Source organism: Oncorhynchus clarkii, chromosome 4 (assembly GCF_045791955.1).
Source record: "Oncorhynchus clarkii lewisi isolate Uvic-CL-2024 chromosome 4, UVic_Ocla_1.0, whole genome shotgun sequence".
In the NCBI taxonomy this organism is placed as follows: domain Eukaryota; kingdom Metazoa; phylum Chordata; class Actinopteri; order Salmoniformes; family Salmonidae; genus Oncorhynchus; species Oncorhynchus clarkii.
This window is the reverse complement of record NC_092150.1, coordinates 13,696,566-13,717,187: the sequence shown is the minus strand read 5'-3', so window position 1 is coordinate 13,717,187 and position 20,622 is coordinate 13,696,566. Positions and strand designations below refer to the sequence as shown.

The window sequence follows — 20,622 nt, the reverse complement described above, 5'->3', positions numbered from 1 at the left end:
GACCAGAGAATCTTGTTTCCCTTGGCAAACTCCAAACGGGCTGTCATGTGCCTTTTACTAAGGAGTGGCTTCTTTCTAGCCACTTTACCATAAAGGCCTGATTAGTGGAGTGCTAAGGAGATGGTTGTCATTTTGGAAGGTTCTCCCATCTCCATAGTGGAACTCTGGAGAGCTGTCAGAAGGACCATCGGGTTCTTGGTCTTCTCCCTAACCAAGGCCCTTTTCCCCCAATTGCTCAGCTTGCTCAAAATGTCTGCAGCATTGAAGGTCCCCAAGAACACAGTGACCTCCATCAATCTTAAATGGAAGAAGTTTGGAACCACCAAGACTCTTCCTAGAGCTTGGAAGAGTAACTCTGGAGCGATGTCAGAGTGACCATGGTCACCTCCCTAACCAAGGCGCTTCTCCCCGAAATATTCAGTTTGCTCAAAATGTCTTGGTGGTTCCAAATTTTCTTCAATTTAAGAATGATGTGTTCTTGGGGACCTTCAATGTTGCAGACATTTTCCCAGATCTGTGCCTCGACACAATCCTGTCTCGGAGCTCTACGGACATTTCCTTCCACCTCATGGGACTTTATATAGACAGGTGTGTGCATTTCCAAATCATGTCCAATCAATTGAATTTACCAAAGGTGGACTTGAATCATGTTGTAAAATCATCTCAAGGATGGTCAATGGAAACAGGATGTACCTAAGCTCAAGTTCGAGTCTCATAGCAAAGGGTCTGAATACTTATGTAAATAAGGTATATTAAAAATATATATTTTTAAAAAGGTTGCAAACATTTCTTAAAAACTGTTTTCACTTTGTCATCATGGGGTATTGTGTATAAATTTATGAGGATTTTTTTTTATTCAATCCATTTTAGAATAAGTCTGTAACGTAACAAAATGTGGAAAAAGTCAAGGGGTCTGACTACTTTCCGAATGCACTGTTAACCTGAACGCATGGAAGTCGTTTCAGGTTGGAATCCTGCGCCTGCATTACTTTGGATTGTTAGTGAGAGGCAAGGTCAGGTAATGTTGACTCTCAGTGCAATGCAAATGAGACATTTTTCCCTAATAAAACAAAGTTTAACATTTTTCCAAGATGTTCGCAGTTGACTCGTATTTGAAGAAGAATTTTGTTTCATTGTAGCCTATTTGGCTACAAGGGTCAACAGGTAGACTCGTATTTCTCAATACTGTCCACAAGAGGGGGTATCTGTCCTAAAGATTAAGGCTATTGCTTTCCTAGCCGACATGCATAACCTTGCATGCAAGCCTACACCCCTGAGGCTATAGAAGTGTTTTCCTACATTTACACCTCACAATTATGGTAAGATCCTTAGTCAAAGGCAAAAAAATTAAACGGATGATGATGATGATTATTATCAAAATACTTCCCTTTACCATCACGGGAATCGTTTGGCCCATGTATGTCCATTTCTAAATAATGTTTTATGGAATTCCTTTTTCTTAAACATGTCAGACACAATATGACATATACACAGTTTCATTTTATTGTCATTATTTTCATTTCATAACTTACATTATTTAGTATGTGCACCTGCTTAACAATGTAGCCTATTCGTGTCAAAGACGTAGTTTTTTTGCAAAACTTTCAGTGTTGGGGAAGCTAGTCAGAAAATATAGTTTACCAAGCTACCAATTACTTAAGTTAAGCTACACTAAAGCTGCCCTTAAGATAAATATAGTTTACTTAACTGAAGTTACTTTGAAAAAGTAGTTCACTACATCCAACCTACTTTGTGAAAAACTATCATATGTAAATCTGAAATGCACGTCATGCACTACAAATTGCAAGAAGTGATCACATTGGGGTTAACAAAATGTGTAATTTAGCCTATTAAACACAAAAACGATGTTTCAAGTGAGACTTAAACATGGCAAAAAAAGGAAATGATTGCCTACTTCAACCATATTTTATTTTAGCAAAAAAAGTAGTGTGTAGTTTCAGTAGTTAGCTACACCGCTATATGGCACAAAAAAATAAGTAATTAACTACTTAAAACACTACCTAGATTTGAATTTAGGTCAACTACCACCAAGCTTATGCAAAATGTAGTTAACTAGTTGAACTACGTGAAATTCGCTATTCCCCAACACTGAAAACTTTGCATATACACAAATGCTGGCAAATCATGTAACTTTAGCAAGGGCATCATACAAAATGGGGTAGGCTACCACACTCATCACAACAAAAAATAATTTGTATATAGTCTTCAATTATTCTCTTAAATTATTTGTGTTACAATTTCAAATAAATATTGACATTTTACAGTAATCCTGAGATTGAAAGAAAACAACAGAATAATGACATTATAATGTAAAATTCAAGGAAAATATGTACTAATAGAATGGTCCTGTAAATCGCTCTGGATAAGAGCGTCTGCTAAATGACTAAAATGTAAATGTCCACAACATCTTCTAAACTCGCGCGCTTATTTCCAGATTTGAGCAAATAAGCGTAAAGGCGCAACGGCTGGCGTTTTAGCTCCGGAACTTTTTAGTGTGTTTCGCTTGTGACGAGAGTGGCAGGGGATTTGGAGCCAGAGAGATCATGTAGTTTTCGGATGTGCTTTTTCAGGTCAAAGTTCCGGCAGAATCCCTTGCCGCAAGTCGGGCACGTGAATGGCTTCTTGTCATTGTGCGTGTGCATGTGGAACGTCAGGTTGTACACTTGGTGGAAGGCCTTGTTGCAGATGTTACACTTGAACTGTTTCTCGCCGCTATGCGTCAATTTGTGGTTCTTGTAGTTACCTTGAAAAGCAATGTCAAAAAGAACGTGGATGTCAACAATATTGTAAAGAGTCAGTGCCACAGTTAGTTGTCAATCCCGTTTTAAGCCAAATCATCCATTACGCCATACATTCATTGTATATTTAGTCTGAGTTGAAATGAGCAACATACATTTAATTCTGAACGGAATCAATATATTTTCCTCAAAGCAGAATAAATCATATTACATCCAGATATTGCAAAGAAATAATCGCATAATAGAAATAATCACATAATCCAAAACACTTGAATAGATTAACATTCTTTCTCACCTTTTTGATGAAATCCTTTACCGCAGAACTCACAGATGAAGGGTTTGTAACCTGCATGGATTCGTGTGTGTGTGTTAAGAGTTGAACTCCGGTTGAACGCTTTTCCACACTGGTTGCATTTATGAGGCTTTTCCTGTGAAGGGCATGTGTAGAAATGAATGTGATTTTAGAAACGTATTATTTGGGATCCAACGAAAACTGTACAGTAAAATTGGTAAATAGAATAAACAACGCTACATACTTTTCAATAAGATTGTGTATATAGGCCTACAAGTGAACGCTAAAAATACTATACAGTTCAACACCAGGCCACAATATGAATATATCCTGAAATACAATCATGGCATTGATGCGTTGTTCTATAACATTTTCCAAAGATGTAGCCCTATTTTGTGGTTTTTCTATAGCTTAAACAAATAGAACATTGCGTAATTGTGAACGGCTTTGGGTATGATGATGACGATGATGATGATGATGATTGAATAGAATACCTGAGTATGAATAATTTTGTGGCGACAAAGGGTGCTTGCTTGTCGAAATCCCTTGCCGCATACTTTGCAGACGAATGGTCTCGCTCCGGTGTGCACGGGCATGTGGCGCGTTAAATTGTAGTGGGCATTGAACACCTGTGAATAGAAATATATATAATTATACAATTACTATTATTTTTTAAATCAAGCAGGCCCGTAAGGCAGAGACCACCACATGTACGAAATGTATGTTCTTACCTTTCCGCAAACCTCGCAGGTGAATACTTTGGGTTTGCCGCTTGCGCAAGCACTGTTCAATTTGGAAGAGCCCTTGAATAGTTTGTCGGATAGAATCTGTGCACTCTCTTTCATGTAGTGATGGAGTTGAGTTTGGGAAATGTCTTTAAATGCAACTCCGGATGGGTATCTGTCTGTGCAGTGAGACACTTTATTTTTCTCCGCGAGAAAAGCTCTCTGGCGTGCATGTTGCAGCGGCGTGTTGAGAAAGTAGGAGGCCATGGGGTGGATGTTTACGATGCTGGCCGGGGGTGGGCACGCACTCTCCCCGCAGTTCAGGTAGCAGACGGCCCCCATGGCATGAAAAGACGACTGGTTCACCACCCGGGGTCGAAAGAGTTTGTATTGTCCCACCGACGGGCTCACATCTGGTTGTTCGTTCTTATAGTTCAAACCAATGCCCACCAACTCATTTGAATTATATGAGGAAGCCTCAAATTGACTCGTATCCAATCCATTAATATTTAGTTTATGACCCGGTTCGTATGCCAGTGGCACGAATGGTATCATGCAATGTAGTGATGATGAAGTCATGTTGAGCGCTTGCTTCGGGTCTGCTTCAGGCCTACCCACCGGAGTGTGATGGAATAGGTTGGGGAAAGGTATCGACTTTGGCTCGGGCGTCCTGGCCATAATCCGTTCGATCGAAAAAGCGAGAGGCTTGGTGGGGGTGATCATCTTTCCGCCTGCAGTCAAGTTTTCAGAAGCCGAGGGGGAGCCGAAAATTCCCGCTGAGTGGTAGAGCGCACTGTCCATGACTTTCAAAACGACACCTTTTGGAAAGCCAGGTTACAGCTCCTTTTGTAGATACCTTTGATTCCTTCTCACTGCCCCGCTAGAAAGGACATCATTCGGCGCACTCTGGGTCGACGCAAGCCCCCTCACTGTTCCCGTTGATTCTGGACAATCAGCACTTATGTCTTGCGGGACTGCTCAATATGTCGTGTTGAGTCAATACAGCCAAAACCTCACCAATCGTTACCATCTAAGAAGAAAAAGTAGATAATTGCGAAATTCTCTTCCATCAATTCTCCACTTGTGGCCCCTCTACTACTGCTATGGGTGCGTGTGTCACCCGCGTCGCGAATGAGGTGTTCTTTAGTGGCCAGTCTTGTTCAACTGTAAAGTGTTTGGCAAATCTGAGGTCCCCTTGTGGCTTCATGTGACATCATTTGAAATCGCACAAGACGACGGGCGCTGTGTGGGGTCAGAGGATGTCAGCATTTGACATATTTTTTCGCTCATCATATACAGTATGTGTGATTACCTGTATGCTATTTTACGCATGCAACAATATAAAATAGTAGGCATTGGTTTTTACAAATGGGGGATTGCAATATGGGCTTATCCATATTATGCTAATCATATAGGCTATTCAAGGACATGTATTTAATAATAGATTAGACAGTAGTAGAATTATACTCTCTATAGGCCTACAATACCTCAATAGTACATACATCCAAATAAAACAGTTGGTGTCCAAACCTCTATAGCAATTCACTAATAAGACAAACTACTATTAAGAACACATTACTATCTAATCTTAATTATAGTCGATCAATTTTGACAAAAGGCTAGGATACAACGCTACATGCTGTGATCAAGGGCCTTTGGTGCTTGTCTTAAATTATAGGCCGTTACATTTTGGGTACTGAATATAGACTTCAGTATTTACATAAAACACAAAGTTAATTTAAGTAGAACTATTCATTTTTTAGGCAGTCCGCAAGTATACACGAGGGAGCTCAAGGTGAGCCATAGAGATCTTATTAAATTAATAATTGTTCTAATTCTATGGTGAGAACGGTGTCCTATGTGTTATACCAAACCCACCAAAGCTGGTGTGACTGCGGGAGTGTGCACGCCGTGAGTGGTGAGCTCCATAAGTGCCTCAAGGACTATAGAGAGTTTGAGCAATCAAGAGAGGTGTACCCTACTTTGTATCAGAGCAATGACTACTCTAGCAAATATAGAGTAATGAAAGCTTGTACCCTGTTCCGGGCGAAGTCACATTGGTAATACGGTGGAACGTTTCATCTGGGCGTATCCAGACGGATGCTCAATGACAATCATGACAATAAGAAAAGGTAAATATGCGCATTGATTGAACATTTCTTCAGTGACAGCAATCTTTATTCAGACTTAGGTCTACAGTGTTTGATTTCTTTCAGTTGAAATAAAAAAATATAGGCTACATTGAGAAATGAATGAAGGAATTTCACCGACTATAAGAGATCGGCCTATAAATAGATATACAATAAAATAGACGTTTTTTCTTCTAATTTAAGTAGCACTAAAAGTAACAATACATTATTATTATTGCATAATTATTGGAGTAATGATTAGTGTTATTAAAAATATATACAATATTGTCGAAATTCATAAGTGACTATATTTTAAGTTGATTTCTTGGTTAAAAAGCTATCTGTTTGGTGTTAAATAGCCTATAGCTTTAAGAGATTTAGCGGGATGCATTCTTGCTGCTCGAATTTCTTTCTGTTTAATATTTTGGAGACCTGACTGAAACCCATATGGCTTGGCTTGCTATTCATTAATGCGGTGGGATTTAGACCCATACATCTTTCATAGAATTATACATTTTGCGTCATCAGTTGAATGACGTTTAAATCTTGTATAATTACACCAAATTTGGGTTTAAACTTGCGTTAATCCCGTGTTTTATTTTCCTTAAATTCTTAGTCTATGGCATGAAGAGAATACGATACTGCTCACTTCTATTGCAAGGATCATTTAGGTAAATCAATGAGGATATAAACAGTGATGTATAATAATAGACTAATAATAACAGGCTAGTAATAATACTACTACTAACAATAATAACAAGAATAATAAGTCTAAGTATAGCCGATAAATGTTTTCAGCCTATAGGCCTACATGGTTTATCATTAGGCCTATTATTAATCTCAATGCATAAGTATGATTAAAAATAGCATATATTAGATATTATTTACCTTTCCTGTTACGCTAAACGTTACTGAATCATTGCTAAAATAAATGACACTTCACCAATATAATGTAAGGTTAGACCTATTGGCTGAAAGCCAAATTATTATCAGATGTGCAACGAAAATGAATAGGCATAACTGCAGGAGTACCTTTCTTTTTAATATGGGAAAAAATCGTTTCTGTTGTGGAAATGCAATGTTCCGGACCAATAGGCCTATTTAAAAAAAAAAAAACCCTCCTTCGGTAGACTCCAATATGGGTTAATTTGAAAATGAACCCATATTGCTTATAGTCTTTCCTATAATGTAGCAGTGTAGCCCAATTCATATTGTCTATGATTATTTTTAGCAAAAAAAAAACATTGGACCTAGGCTGATTTAAGCCTTCACAAATCATAACACTGCCTCAATCATCAACTAACCGACCATTAACTAATGTGTAATTAGATTTTGTCAGTAATGAATAGCCTACATATATTCTGGGATATTCTGATTGATTAATATTCTGATTGGTTAAATCCACGGCAGAACGACGTGATGCTAGAGGAGACATAGACGGACGTGGGCAGAGGTTGCATGATGCTCACTTCTGCCCATCACTTGCATTTATTTTGAAAAGATGTAAACTCAACGAAAACACACTGTGTGTGTGTCATGTTGTATAGTCTGGCCATGATAAAATTGAACAGATGATTCGTTGAAATGAAGTTGTCATGTCGCAATAAATTTACCAGTTCTGAAATTCAGATAATTTTGAGAACAAAACAAAAGAGCTATTAGACTTTATTCAATATTAAGCCCTATACTAACAAAACTATAAACTGATGGCAAGTAGTTTGTCACAATTTGTAAGAACTTCACAATTTGTATATTAGGTAAGGGTATATGATTTTTGAAGAACACAACTTAAATGTTTATATATTTTGCATTACTCAATTGTTTGTTTTTGTTGTGATTTAAGTATTTTAGCAAACAATGTATAGCTTTACAATATGTATAGCTCCATTTACTAATTTGAGAGTGTTAGATTTCCCCAGCTCTGTCCATCACCTTAACAATAAAAGGATCCTTATTACAGATTGGGCTGTTAACATAGTTTATGGAGAAATTCAGGACACCATGATTGCTTTAAAAACACTTTAATTCTAACACTTAGAACATTCACACCTGAATAAAAACAGGTGCACAGAAGACAATAGAAATAGATTTCCTATATTTTGTCCCATTTGTTTTGTCTTTGAACTCTACTGACACAAACTGATTGAAGTATCACAGTTAAGACATCAATTCAGATTCAAAACATAATGCACTCTATCAATCAGCTTTAGCCTACTGGACACAGCTTTGAATGTATATTGTGTCTAACTCTTGTGAGGGATAATACACTCAAGCATAGCCTAAATACATTAAATGACAATGTAGCACTTTAGCCAATGCATTACATTCATACAGTAGAGCATAAACATATGTTTATTGGCTGTCTCATCGCTCTTTCAGGGTGATTATGTAAGAACAACCTCAATGTCCTCATAAGCACCCTGAAATGTACTCATAATGTCCTCATAATGCACTTTGTACATTTACCACAGAATGGACCTGCAATTGGCGAGACCTCTGAAACCTGTTTCAATTGGCATGATTGTATCTAGATAACCATAAGAGCACAACTTGTTTATTTTTTCTTGATCTACATCACTATTAAAATAAAGTACAAAGAAACCAACAAACAAATTAAATAAATGGAAACTGCACTGAAGGCCACCAGTTGGTGACCACTGAGCTGTACTGACATCATTATCATTATGGCTGTGAAGGTAGCCACTACTGGAGTAAGTGGGGGAGGGGAGGGGGGGGGATCACAACGATGGATGTTTTTATCATAGACTTAAGTGTGTGTTCTACAAGTCCTCCATCTCCTTCTGTTGCACACACACACACACACACACACACGTAATCTCCACCCCTTCCATCTCCTGTACACATACATGCACACTTCCCATTTCAGTCTATATTCGAGGGCCACCAGACTTGGCGCTATAGGGAGAGGTTCACCCATCTTCCTCATCACTGTCCCTCATGGTGATGCCTTGGAGACCGTCGCCGGCCTTGACAGCCATGGTGGCCTCCTCTACAGTGAGGCGGTTGTAGACGGTCTCATAGCTCTTGTTGTTCAGGGTTCCATCCAGGACTCCTTGGAGCCGGAAGTCTCGGTAGGTCTTCTGTGGGTGAAACCAAACAGAAAAACACAGAACATGGAGGCGTCTCTCAATGTGAAACAGAGACTGAGTGTGAATGGTCAGAACAGAATAGACTGTCAGGTTTGAATGGTAGAACAATAGCCTGTTGTGTGCTGAATAGTGGAACTGAACAGATTTGGACAAAGGCCAGATTCAAGGCCACTGTGGTCTTCTTCAATAGGTCCATCCAAATTGGGCTCCAATGTCTGAGTGTACTCAATCTAGGTGCCAATAACTGTTTATATTTAAAATGTAAATATACTTATTTTTTTTTACCAGGGAGTCATACTGAGACCAAGGTCTTTTTTTTTTTTTAAACAGATGAGCCCTGAACTACACAAATTACACAAAATATACACATCAAAATGTAAATACAAAATGCAAGCAGAATAAAAACAGGGTCATAAAAAACACATTCATCAGTACTAAGGTCCTCAATCAGCTTTCTGAAACATCACATTTAACAACAATTTGAAGATTGTTCCACAAATTCAGTGCAAAAAAATGTAATCTGATTTAACTAACTCAGTAGAGACCAGTTATCCATCCCTGAGACCAGGTGTGGTAACTCATATCTCTAAAGGTTAGTAATGACAGGTACAGTGGGAGTTTTGTAAAAGGGCTTTATACTGTGCATTCGGTAAAGTATTCAGTAACAAAATGTGGAAAAAGTCAAGGGGACTGAATACTTTCCGAATGCACTGTAATTGAAAACATAGCAATGTATTAACCTACGTGACATCATAGAGGGCCAACCAACTTTCTGGGGGGGGGGGGGGGGGACTCAGTCGGGGTCACTACTTACTGCTCAGAGTAGGATACACAATTCCATCCAATTGGCAACAGATTTTCATGTGAATATTAAAAAATTGGCATTAAAAAAATTATCTAATTTCCCCATCATTGGTGTTTCCACCAAACAGAGTCAGTGTGTGATGATGCACCGGGAAAACCCTGCTCTAGCCAACAGCTCACAGATCTAGTGCGGGTAGGCTGTGCAGGTAGGCTAGTCTATAAAATATGATTATTATGGAAATAATATTTTATTTGTCAAACTGCAGTCAAGCATCAATCATATCACCAAAAATAAGACCCTTTGATACTTACTGGAAAGGAGCATGAAGCTCATCACCGTGCACTTTACCACCCAGTGAAGTTCATCATAACTATGTCATCTGTAGCCTAATATAATGCATGGTTTCTCAGTGGGAGGACAACACAGCACATCATTGTGTGACTCCAAGTTTACTTCGATTCTATCGTTATTATGTTAATATTTATAAATCAATATTTCCACCAACATTTCTCGCAATATTAATTTTACCGACACAAAAAGATTCCACCATGTCGAATGAACAAATGATCTGTCTGCATTTATAAAATTGTACTGAAACTACCTGGTTTCCATCAAAGGTGTTGTTATTTAAGTTGGTCTAGCCAGCTAGCTAAACTTGTAGTAATCCTGGCCCGAATACCAACCGGGCACACATGGCCCCCATTGAATTTGTTAGTCACTCTCACTCAGATATCATTAACATGACATAAGTCATGGCAAAATGTTTAGAATTGCAGGTAAATAATTTTAAAACTTCAAAAATGACCCTCCACCCTATGGCAAAATGTTTAGAACGGCTAAAAACTGAATTTAATAAAACTGCAACATGTTTTCTCTACACCCCATGGCAAAATGTTTAGAGTTGCAGGAAATTAACTTTCTCTCTGCGCTCAAAAGGGGGCGACTAAAATGTTTTGCTCGCTTTAGGTCCCCAAAAGGCTAAGGCCGGCCCTGAATCAGTTACCCATCCAAGGCAGGCCCCCTAGTTACCCACATGGGCCCCCTACCTCCTTTCCTCCCCCATCTGATGATTAGCAGAGCGGCAGCAGGCTGTCGACACTCATTGAGAGCGGGCTCCTGAGTCCTCCTGTGGTTGGAGGTTGTAGTATATATATATATAAATATATATCTTTTTTTATACTACTTATTTAATACACTGAGTGTATACAACATATGGAACCTCTGCTCTTTTCATGACATAAACAGACCATGTGAAAGCTATGAAACCCTTATTGATGTCACTTGTTAAATCCACTTAAAATCAGTGTAGATTAAGGGAAGGAGACAGTTTAAAGAAGTCAGCCTTGAGACATGGATTGTTTGTGTGTGCCATTCAGAGGGTGAATGGGCAAGACAAAAGATTTAAGTGCCATTAAACGGGGTATAGTAGTAGATGCCAGGCACACCGAGAAGAACTGCAACTTTTCACGCTATACAGTTTCCTGTGTATCAATAATGGTCCACCACCCAAGTGACATCCAGCCAACTTGACACAATTGTGGGAAGCATCAGAGTCAACATTGGCCAGCATCCCTGTGGAACGCTTTTGACGCCTTGTAGAGTCCATGCTCCGAAGAATTAAGGCTATTCTGAGGGCAAAAGGAGGTGCAACTCAATATTAGGAAGGTGTTTCTATTGTTTTGTACACTCAGTGTACCTACAGTATATATTTGCTTATTTATTTATTTTTAGGACCCCCTAGGCCTCAGCTCATTTAAGCCTCTGTATTAATCTGGTGCTGACTAGACTAAATGTTCAGAATCAGATATATAAAAAAATAAAGCATATCATTTCCCAAGTAATTATTAATAACATTATTCACAAAGCACATGATTCCATATACCTCATGTCCAACATGAAAAATGACAGTCTCGGGCAGTGGTTAAGGGCGCTGTACTGCAGCGCCAGCTGTGCCACCAGAGACTCTGGGTTCGCGCCCAGGCTGTGTCGTAACCGGCTGCGACCGGGAGGTCCGTGGGGCGACGCACAATTGGCCTAGCGTCGTCCGGGTTAGGGAGGGTTTGGCCGGTAGGGATATCCTTGTCTCATCGTGCACCAGCGACTCCTGTGGCGGGCCGGGCGCAGTGCGCGCTAACCAAGGTTGCCAGGTGCACGGTGTTTCCTCCGACACATTGGTGCGGCTGGCTTCCGGGTTGGATGCGTGCTGTGTTAAGAAGCAGTGCGGCTGGTTGGGTTGTGTATCGGAGGACACATAAGTTTCAACCTTCGTCTCTCCCGAGCCCGTACGGGAGTTGTAGCGATGAGACAAGATAGTAGCTACTAAACAATTGGACACCACAAAATTGGGGAGAAAAAGGGCTAAAAAAAATTTAAAGAAGAAAAAAAAGAAAATAAAAATGACAGTCTCGATTAGGGCTACAGCTTACTGTGAATGGTGACAGTGTACACTCACACCACAACAATGAGCGTTACCTTGACAATCTTGATGAGTGTTTTCAGCTGGTACATGTGGAGCTGAAGGTCCAGTCTGTCTGTCAGCCACGCACACATCCCCTTCATGGAGCTGGTGTACCATTGCTGTGCACACACACACACAGACACACAGACACACACAAAAATAGTCAGCATATACATCTATTTGAACTGAGGTACACAGTGGATAAAGCAACATGTCAAGGTCCAATAATTCTATACGCTACATCTGTCATAAGGCAAATATGTGGATGTAAGAATGAACCATGAAGTAACAAAAGTTAGCGAATGTAATTTAGATAAGATAGATGGCTAGGGATGCGCTAACGGTTGTCTGGAATGTGTTAAGGGTTGTTATTACAACAGGAAATAGCAGGGGCGCAGCTTTGGTTTTATAAGTGGGTGGAACATAATATATACATATATATATATATACACAGTACCAGTCAAAAGTTTGGACACGCCAACTCATTCAAGGATTTTTCATAATTTGTACAATTTTCTACATTGTAGAATAATAATGAAGACATCAAAACTATGAAACAACACATATGGAATCATATAGTAGCCAAAAAAGTGTTATATATATTTTATACAGTGGCAAGAAAAAGTATGTGAACCCATTGGAATTACCTGGATTTTTGCATAAATTGGTCATCAAATTTGATCTGATCTTCCTCTAAGTCACAACAATAGACAAACACAGTGTGCTTAAACTAACACACAAATGATTGTATTTTTCTTGTCTATATTGAATACGTCATTTAAACATTCACAGTGTAGGTTGGAAAAAGTATGCAAACCCCTAGGCTAATGACTTCTCCAAAAGCTAATTGGAGTCAGCTACCCTGGGGTCCAATCAATGAGATGAGATTGGAGATGTTGGTTAGAGCTGCCCTGCCCTATAAAAAAACTCACCAAATTTTAGTTTACTATTCACAAGAAGCATTGCCTGATGTGAACCATGCCTTGAACAAAAGCGATCTCAGAAGACCTAAGATTAATAATTATTGACTTGCATAAAGCTGGAAAGGGTTACAAAAGTATCTCTAAAAGATAGTTCAGCACTGTTGCTACTCTCCCTAGGAGTGGCTGTCCTGCAAAGATGACTGTAAGAGCACAGCGCAGAATGCTCAATGAAGTTAAAAATAATCCTAGAGTGTCAGCTGAAGACTTACAGAAATCTCTGTAACATGCTAACATTGTTAAAGAGTCTACAATATGTAAAACACTTAACAAGAATGGTGTTCATGGGACGACACCTCGGAAAAAGCCACTGCTGTCTAAAAAAAACATTGCTGCACGTCTGAAGTTTGCAAAAGTGCACCTGGATGTTCCACAGCGCCACTGGCAAAATATTCTGTAGACAGATGAAACTACAGTTGAGCTGTTTGGAGGGAACACACAACAGTATGTGTGGAGAAAAAAAGGCACAGCATACCAACATCAAAATGTCATCCAAGCTAGAAAGTATGGTTGAGGGAGCATCATGGTTTGGGGCTGCTTTGCTGCCTAAGGGTCTGGACAGCTTGCTATCATTGCCAGAAAAATGAATTCCCAAGTTTATAAAGATATTTTGCAAGAGAATGTTAGGCTATCTGTCAGCCAACTGAAGCTCAGCAGAAGTTGGGTGATGCAACAGGACAACGACCCAAAACACAGAAGTAAATCAACAACAGAATGGCTTTAACAGAAGAAAATACGACTTCTGGAGTGGCCCAGTCCTGACCTCAACCCGATTGAGATGCTGTGGCAAGACCTCAAGAGAGGAGTTCACACCAGACATCCTAATAATATTGCTGTTCTGAAGCAGTTTTGTAAAGAGGAATGGTCTGAAATTCCTCCTGACTACAGAAAGCATTTGGTTGAGGTTATTGCTGCCAGAGGGTCAACCAGTTATTAAATCCAAGGGTTCACATACTTGTTCCACCCTGCACTGTGAATGTTGACAAGGTGTGCTCAATAAAGACATGAAAACGTATAATTGTTAGTGTTATCAGTTTAAGCAGACTGTGTTTGTCTATTGCTGTCACCTAGATGAAGAACAATTTATGCAGAAATCCAGGTATTAACAAAAGGGTTCACATCCTATACAGGTGTACTATCTATATACCGACACTATCTACACACCAATACTATCTACACACCTATACTATCTATACCCATACTAGCTATACACCTATACTATCTGTGTGCCATACTATCTATACACCTATACTATCTATTGTAAAAACCTATACTATCTAATGTAAACAACTATACTAGCTATACACCTATACTATCTACTGTAAACACCTATACACCTACACAATTGTCGATCGTTATAAGGAGTGGACCAAGATGCAGTGTGTTATGTTTCCATCCTCTTTATTAGGAAAAGACAAAGAAAAAACAAAAGCGTAAAACGAAACGTGAAGCTCAATGAAGTGCTCGCAGGCAACTATACCTAGACAAGATCCCACAAAACACAATGGGGAAATGGCTACCTAAATATGATCCCCAATCAGAGACAACAATAAACAGCTGCCTCTTATTGGGAACCTTTTCCGGCCAACAGAGATCATTAAATCGCCTAGATAACCCACCCTAGTCACTGTCACGCCCCAACCAACATAGAGAATAAACAGCTCTCTGTTTCGGAGTGACTCCGACCGCAAAACCTGACTCAATAGGGGAGGGTCCGGGTCACGAAACATACCAGGCCAACATAGATCATTAATCACCTAGATAACCCACCCTAGTCACTGTCACGCCCCAACCAACACAGAGAAGAAACAGCTCTCTATGGTCAGGGCGTGACAACAATCTATATTATCTAATGTATACACCAATGCTAACCAAATCAAATCAAATCATATAATCTACTGTTTACACCTATACTATCCATACACCTATACTATCTAAACACCTATATTATCTATTGTATACACCTATACTAACTATATACTATACTATCTACTGTAAACACCTATACTATCTATTGTAAACACCTATACTATCTACTGTAAACACCTATATTATCTACTGTATAAGCCTATACTAACTATTTACCTACACTATCTATACACCAATACTATCTACTGTAAACATATATACCATCGATACACCTACACTGTCTATACGCCTATACTATCTATACACCTATATTATCTACTGTATACACCAATACTAACTGAACTCAGCAAAAAAAGAAACGTCCCCTTTTCAGGACCCTGTCTTTCCAAGATAATTCGTAAAAATCCAAATAACTTCACAGATCTTCATTGTAAATGGTTTAAACACTGTTTCCCATTAAACAATTAATGAACATGCACCTGTGGAACGGTCGTTAAGACACTAACAGCTTACAGACAGTAGGCAATTAAGATCACAGTTATGAAAACACGAAAGAGGCCTTTCTACTGACGCTGGAAAAACACCAAAAGAAAGATGCCCAGGGTCCCTGCTTATCTGCGTGAATGTGCCTTAGGCATGCTGCAAGGAGGCATGAGCCTCCAGTATTTATGCTGCAGTAGTTTATGTGTCGGGGGGCTAGGGTCAGTTTGTTATATCTGGAGTACTTCTCCTGTCCTATTCGGTGTCCTGTGTGAATCTAAGTGTGCGTTCTCTAATTCTCTCTTTCTCTCTCTCGGAGGACCTGAGCCCTAGGACCATGCCCCAGGACTACCTGACATGATGACTCCTTGCTGTCACCAGTCCACCTGGCCGTGCTGCTGCTCCAGTTTCTTTCAACTGTTCTGCCTTATTATTATTCGACCATGCTAGTCATTTATGAACATTTGAACATCTTGGCCATGTTCTGTTATAATCTCCACCCGGCACAGCCAGAAGAGGACTGGCCATCCCACATATGCTCTCTCTAATTCTCTCTTTCTTTCTCTCTCTCGGAGGACCTGAGCCCTAGGACCATGCCCCAGGAATACCTGACATGATGACTCCTTGCTGTCCCCAGTCCACCTGACTGTGCTGCTGCTCCAGTTTCAACTGTTCTGCCTTATTATTATTCGACCATGCTGGTCATTTATGAACATTTGAACATCTTGACCATGTTCTGTTATAATCTCCACCCGGCACAGCCAGAAGAGGACTGGCCACCCCACATAGCCTGGTTCCTCTCTAGGTTTCTTCCTAGGTTTTGGCCTTTCTAGGGAGTTTTTCCTAGCCACCGTGCTTCTACACCTGCATTGCTTGCTGTTTGGGGTTTTAGGCTGGGTTTCTGTACAGCACTTTGAGATATCAGCTGATGTACGAAGGGCTATATAAATACATTTGATTTGATTTGATTTTGATTTGATTTGATGAGGACTGCAGATGTGGCCAGGGTAATAAATTGCAATGTCCATAGTGTGAGACGCCTAAGAGAGCACAACAGGGAGACAGGATGGACAGCTGATCGTCCTCGCAGTGGCAGACCACGTGTAACAACATCTGCACAGGATTGGTACATCCGAACATCACACCTACGGGACAGGTACAGGATGACAACACCAACTGCCCGAGTTACACCAGAAACGCACAATCCCTCCATCAGTGCTCAGACTGTCCGCAATACGCTGAGAGAGGCTGGACTGAGGGCTTGTATGCCTGTTGTAAGGCAGGTCATCACCAGATATCACCGGCAACAACTTCACCTATAAGCACAAACCCACCATCGCTGGACCAGACAGGACTGGCCAAAAATGCTCTTCACTGACTAGTCGCAGTTTTGTCTCACGAGGGATGATGGTCGCGTTTATCTTCGAAGGAATGAGCGTTACACCGGGGCCTGTATTCTGGAGCGGGATCGATTTGGAGGGTCTGTCATGGTCTGGGGCAGTGTGTCACAGCATCATCGGACTGAGCTTGTTGTCATTGCAGGCAATCTCAACGCTGTGCGTTACAGGGAAGACATCCTCCTCCCTTGTGGTACCCTTCCTGCAGGCTCATCCTGACATGACCCTTCAGCATGACAATGCCACCAGCCATACTGCTCGTTCTGTGCGTGATTTCCTGCAAGACAGGAATGTCAGTGTTCTGCCATGGCCAGCGAAGAGCCCGGATCTCAATCACATTGAGCAAGTCTGGAACCTGTTGGTTCGGAGGGTGAGGGCAAGGGCCATTCACCCCAGAAATGTCCGGGAACTTGCAGGTGCCTTGGTGTAAGAGTGGGGTAACATCTCACAGCAATAATGGGCAATTCTGGTGCAGTCAATGAGGAGGAGATGCACTGCAGCACTTAATGCAGCTGGTGGCCACACCAGATACTGACTGTTACTTTTGATTTTGACCCTCTTTTAATTCAGGGACACATTATTCCATTTCTGTTAGTCACATGTCTGTGGAACTTGTTCAGTTCATGTCTCAGTTGTTGAATCTTATGTTCATGCAAATATTTACACGTTAAGATTGCTGAAAATAAACACAGTTGAAAATGAGAGGATGTTTCTTTTCACGCTGATTTTATATACCTATACTATCCATTTGCATATACTATCTATACACCAATACTATCTACTGTAAACAATTATACTATCTAAACACATACACTATGTACTGTAAACACCTATACAATCTACACACCTATAGAATCTATACAGCTTTACTATCTATACACCTATACAGCTTTAATATCTTTATGCCGATATAATCTATACACCTATACTATCTCGCCACATATACTATCTATACACCTACATTATCTACTGTATACACCTATACTATCTACTGTATACACTTATACAGCTATACTATCTATACGCCTGTACTAACTACTGTAAACACCTATACACCAATCCTAACTGTACACCTGAAACATCAATACACCTATACCATCCACTGTATACACATATACTAGTTATACACTCTATACACCTATACCTACTGTATACACCCATACTAGCTATACCTATACACCAATACAATCTATACACTTATACCTACAATCTATACTGTATACACCTATGTACTATGTACACAGCTGTACTGTCTACTGTAAACATCTATATACCTATATTATCTACTGTAAACACTTACACTATCTATACACCTATATTACCTACTGTAAACACCTTTACCATCTACACACCTATACTATCTGCACACCTATACTATCTACACAGCTATACGCTTATACTATCTATACTCCTATACTCTCTATACACCTATACTATCTATACACCTATACTATCTGCTCTGTACACCTATACTATCTGCTCTGTACACCTATACTATCTGCTCTGTACACCTATACTATCTATACACCTATACCAATAATATCTACTGTAAACATCTATACTACCTACACACCGATACTATCGATACAGCTGTACTATCTATATGCTTATATCTACTGTATACACCTTTACCTATACTAATTACTGTAAACATCTATACTATCTATACACCTATACCAATAATATCTACTGTAAACATCTATACTACCTACACACCTATACAGCTGTACTATCTATATTCTTATATCTACTGTATACACCTTTCCCTATACTAACTACTGTAAACACCTATACACATATAGTATCTATACACCTATACTATCTACACGCCTATACTATCTACTGTATACATCTATACTATATATACACACACCTTTCTTCAAAGGCCCATTTTTCAAGCCAAAACTGCTCCAGCTCCTTCAAGTTGGATGGGTTCTGCTGGTTGACTGCAATCTTTAAGTCATACCACAGATTCTCAATTGGATTGAGGTCTGAGCTTTGACTAGGCCATTCAAGACATTTAAATGTTTCCCCTTAAACCACTCGAGTGTTGCTTTAGCAGTATGCTTAGGGTTATTGTCCAGCTGGAAGGTGAACCTTCGTCCCAGTCTCAAGTCTCTTGAAGACAAACAGGTTTCCCTCAAGAATTTCTCTGTATTTCTCATCTAACCAGAGTACCTTCTTCCATATGTTTGGGGAGTCTCCCACATGTCTTTTGGCAAATACCAAACGTGTTTGCTTATTTTCTTCTTTAAGCAATGGCTTTTTTTCTGGCCACTCTTCCGTAAAGCCCAGCTCTGTGGAGTGTACAGCTTAAAGTGGTCCTATGGACAGATACTCCAATCTCTGCTGTGGAGCTTTGCAGCTCCTTCAGGGTTATCTTTGGTCTCTTTATTGCCTCTCTGAATAATGCCCTCCTTGCCAGGTCTGTGAGTTTTGGTGGGTGGCCCTCTCTTAGCAGGTTTGTTCTGGTGCCATATTCTTTCCATTTTTAAATAATGGATTTAATGGTGACCTGACCTGTTTGGCGAACTCCTTGGTCTTCATGGTGGAGCTTGCTTGGTGGTGCCCCTTGCTTAGTGGTGTTGCAGACTGGGGCATTATAGAACAGGTGTATATATACTGAGATCATGTGACACTTATTAAATAAAGTCCATCTGTGTGCAATCTAACTAACTATGTGACTTCTGAAGGTAATTGGTCGCACCAAATCTTATTTAGGGGCTTCATAGCAAAATACATATGCACGCAACACTTTTCCGTTTTGTATATATAAAAAATATATATAATTTCACTTCACCAATTCAGGCTATGTTGTGCATGTCCATTACATGAAATCTGAATAAACATCAATTTAAAATTACAGGTTGTAATGCAACAAAATAGGAAAAATGCCAAGGGGGTTGAATACTTTCGCAAGGCACTGTATATACGCCTATACTATCTACTGTGTACACCTATACTATCTATACACTTAGACTATCTACTTTAAACACCTATACCAACTATAGACCTGTACTATCTTTAAACCTACACTATCTAGTGCATTAACCTTTACTATTCATACACCTATACTAACTATACACCTACTAACTATACACCTACACTATCTACGTATGTATCTACAGTGCCTTCAGAAAGTATTCATACCCTGTGACTTAATCCACATTTTGTTGTTACAGATGAATTCAAAATGTATTTAATATTTTTTTTCCTCTCACCCATTGACACACAATACCCCATAATGACAAAGTGAAAACACGTTTTTAGAGATTTTCGCAAATGTACTGAAAATGAAATACAGAAATATCTAATTTACAGAAGTATTCACAGCACGGAATAAATACACATTAGAATCACCTTCGACAGAGATTACAATTGTGAATCTTTCTGGGTAAGTCTCAGTGCTTTGCACACCTGGATTGTACAATATTATTCTAGCTCTGGCAAATTGGTTGTTGATCATTGACAACCATTTACATGTCTTGCCATATATTAGCAAGCAAATTTAAGTCAAAACCGTAACTCGGCAACATTCACTTTCTTCTTGGTAACTACCTCCAGTGTATATTTTGCCTTGTGTTTTAAGTTATTGTCCTGCTGAAAGGTGAATTAATC

The 20,622-nt window shown here is 39.6% G+C and overlaps 2 protein-coding genes across 2 annotated transcripts in view; both read right to left on the bottom strand.

Moving 5' to 3' along the window:
* Nucleotides 1–2,092: 2,092 nt before the first annotated feature.
* On the bottom strand, nucleotides 2,093–4,577 carry LOC139407575 (fez family zinc finger protein 1-like). The gene is made up of 4 exons (XM_071151400.1): nucleotides 3,783–4,577; nucleotides 3,546–3,680; nucleotides 3,055–3,187; nucleotides 2,093–2,764 (listed from the first exon to the last, which is right to left on the bottom strand). Exons 1-4 carry the CDS (start codon nucleotides 4,575–4,577, stop codon nucleotides 2,511–2,513), a joined length of 1,317 nt encoding a protein of 438 aa, XP_071007501.1. The 3' UTR covers nucleotides 2,093–2,510.
* A 3,436-nt stretch (nucleotides 4,578–8,013) lies between these two features.
* Nucleotides 8,014–20,622, bottom strand: part of LOC139406455 (Ca++-dependent secretion activator 2) — a 266,758-nt gene continuing 254,149 nt past the window's right edge. The window contains exons 29-30 of the mRNA XM_071149059.1: nucleotides 12,293–12,397; nucleotides 8,014–9,006 (exon numbers count right to left, since the gene is read on the bottom strand). Coding sequence (XP_071005160.1) covers nucleotides 8,836–9,006; nucleotides 12,293–12,397 — 276 coding nt within the window. The 3' untranslated portion in view covers nucleotides 8,014–8,835. The remainder of the gene's footprint in view (nucleotides 9,007–12,292; nucleotides 12,398–20,622) is intronic.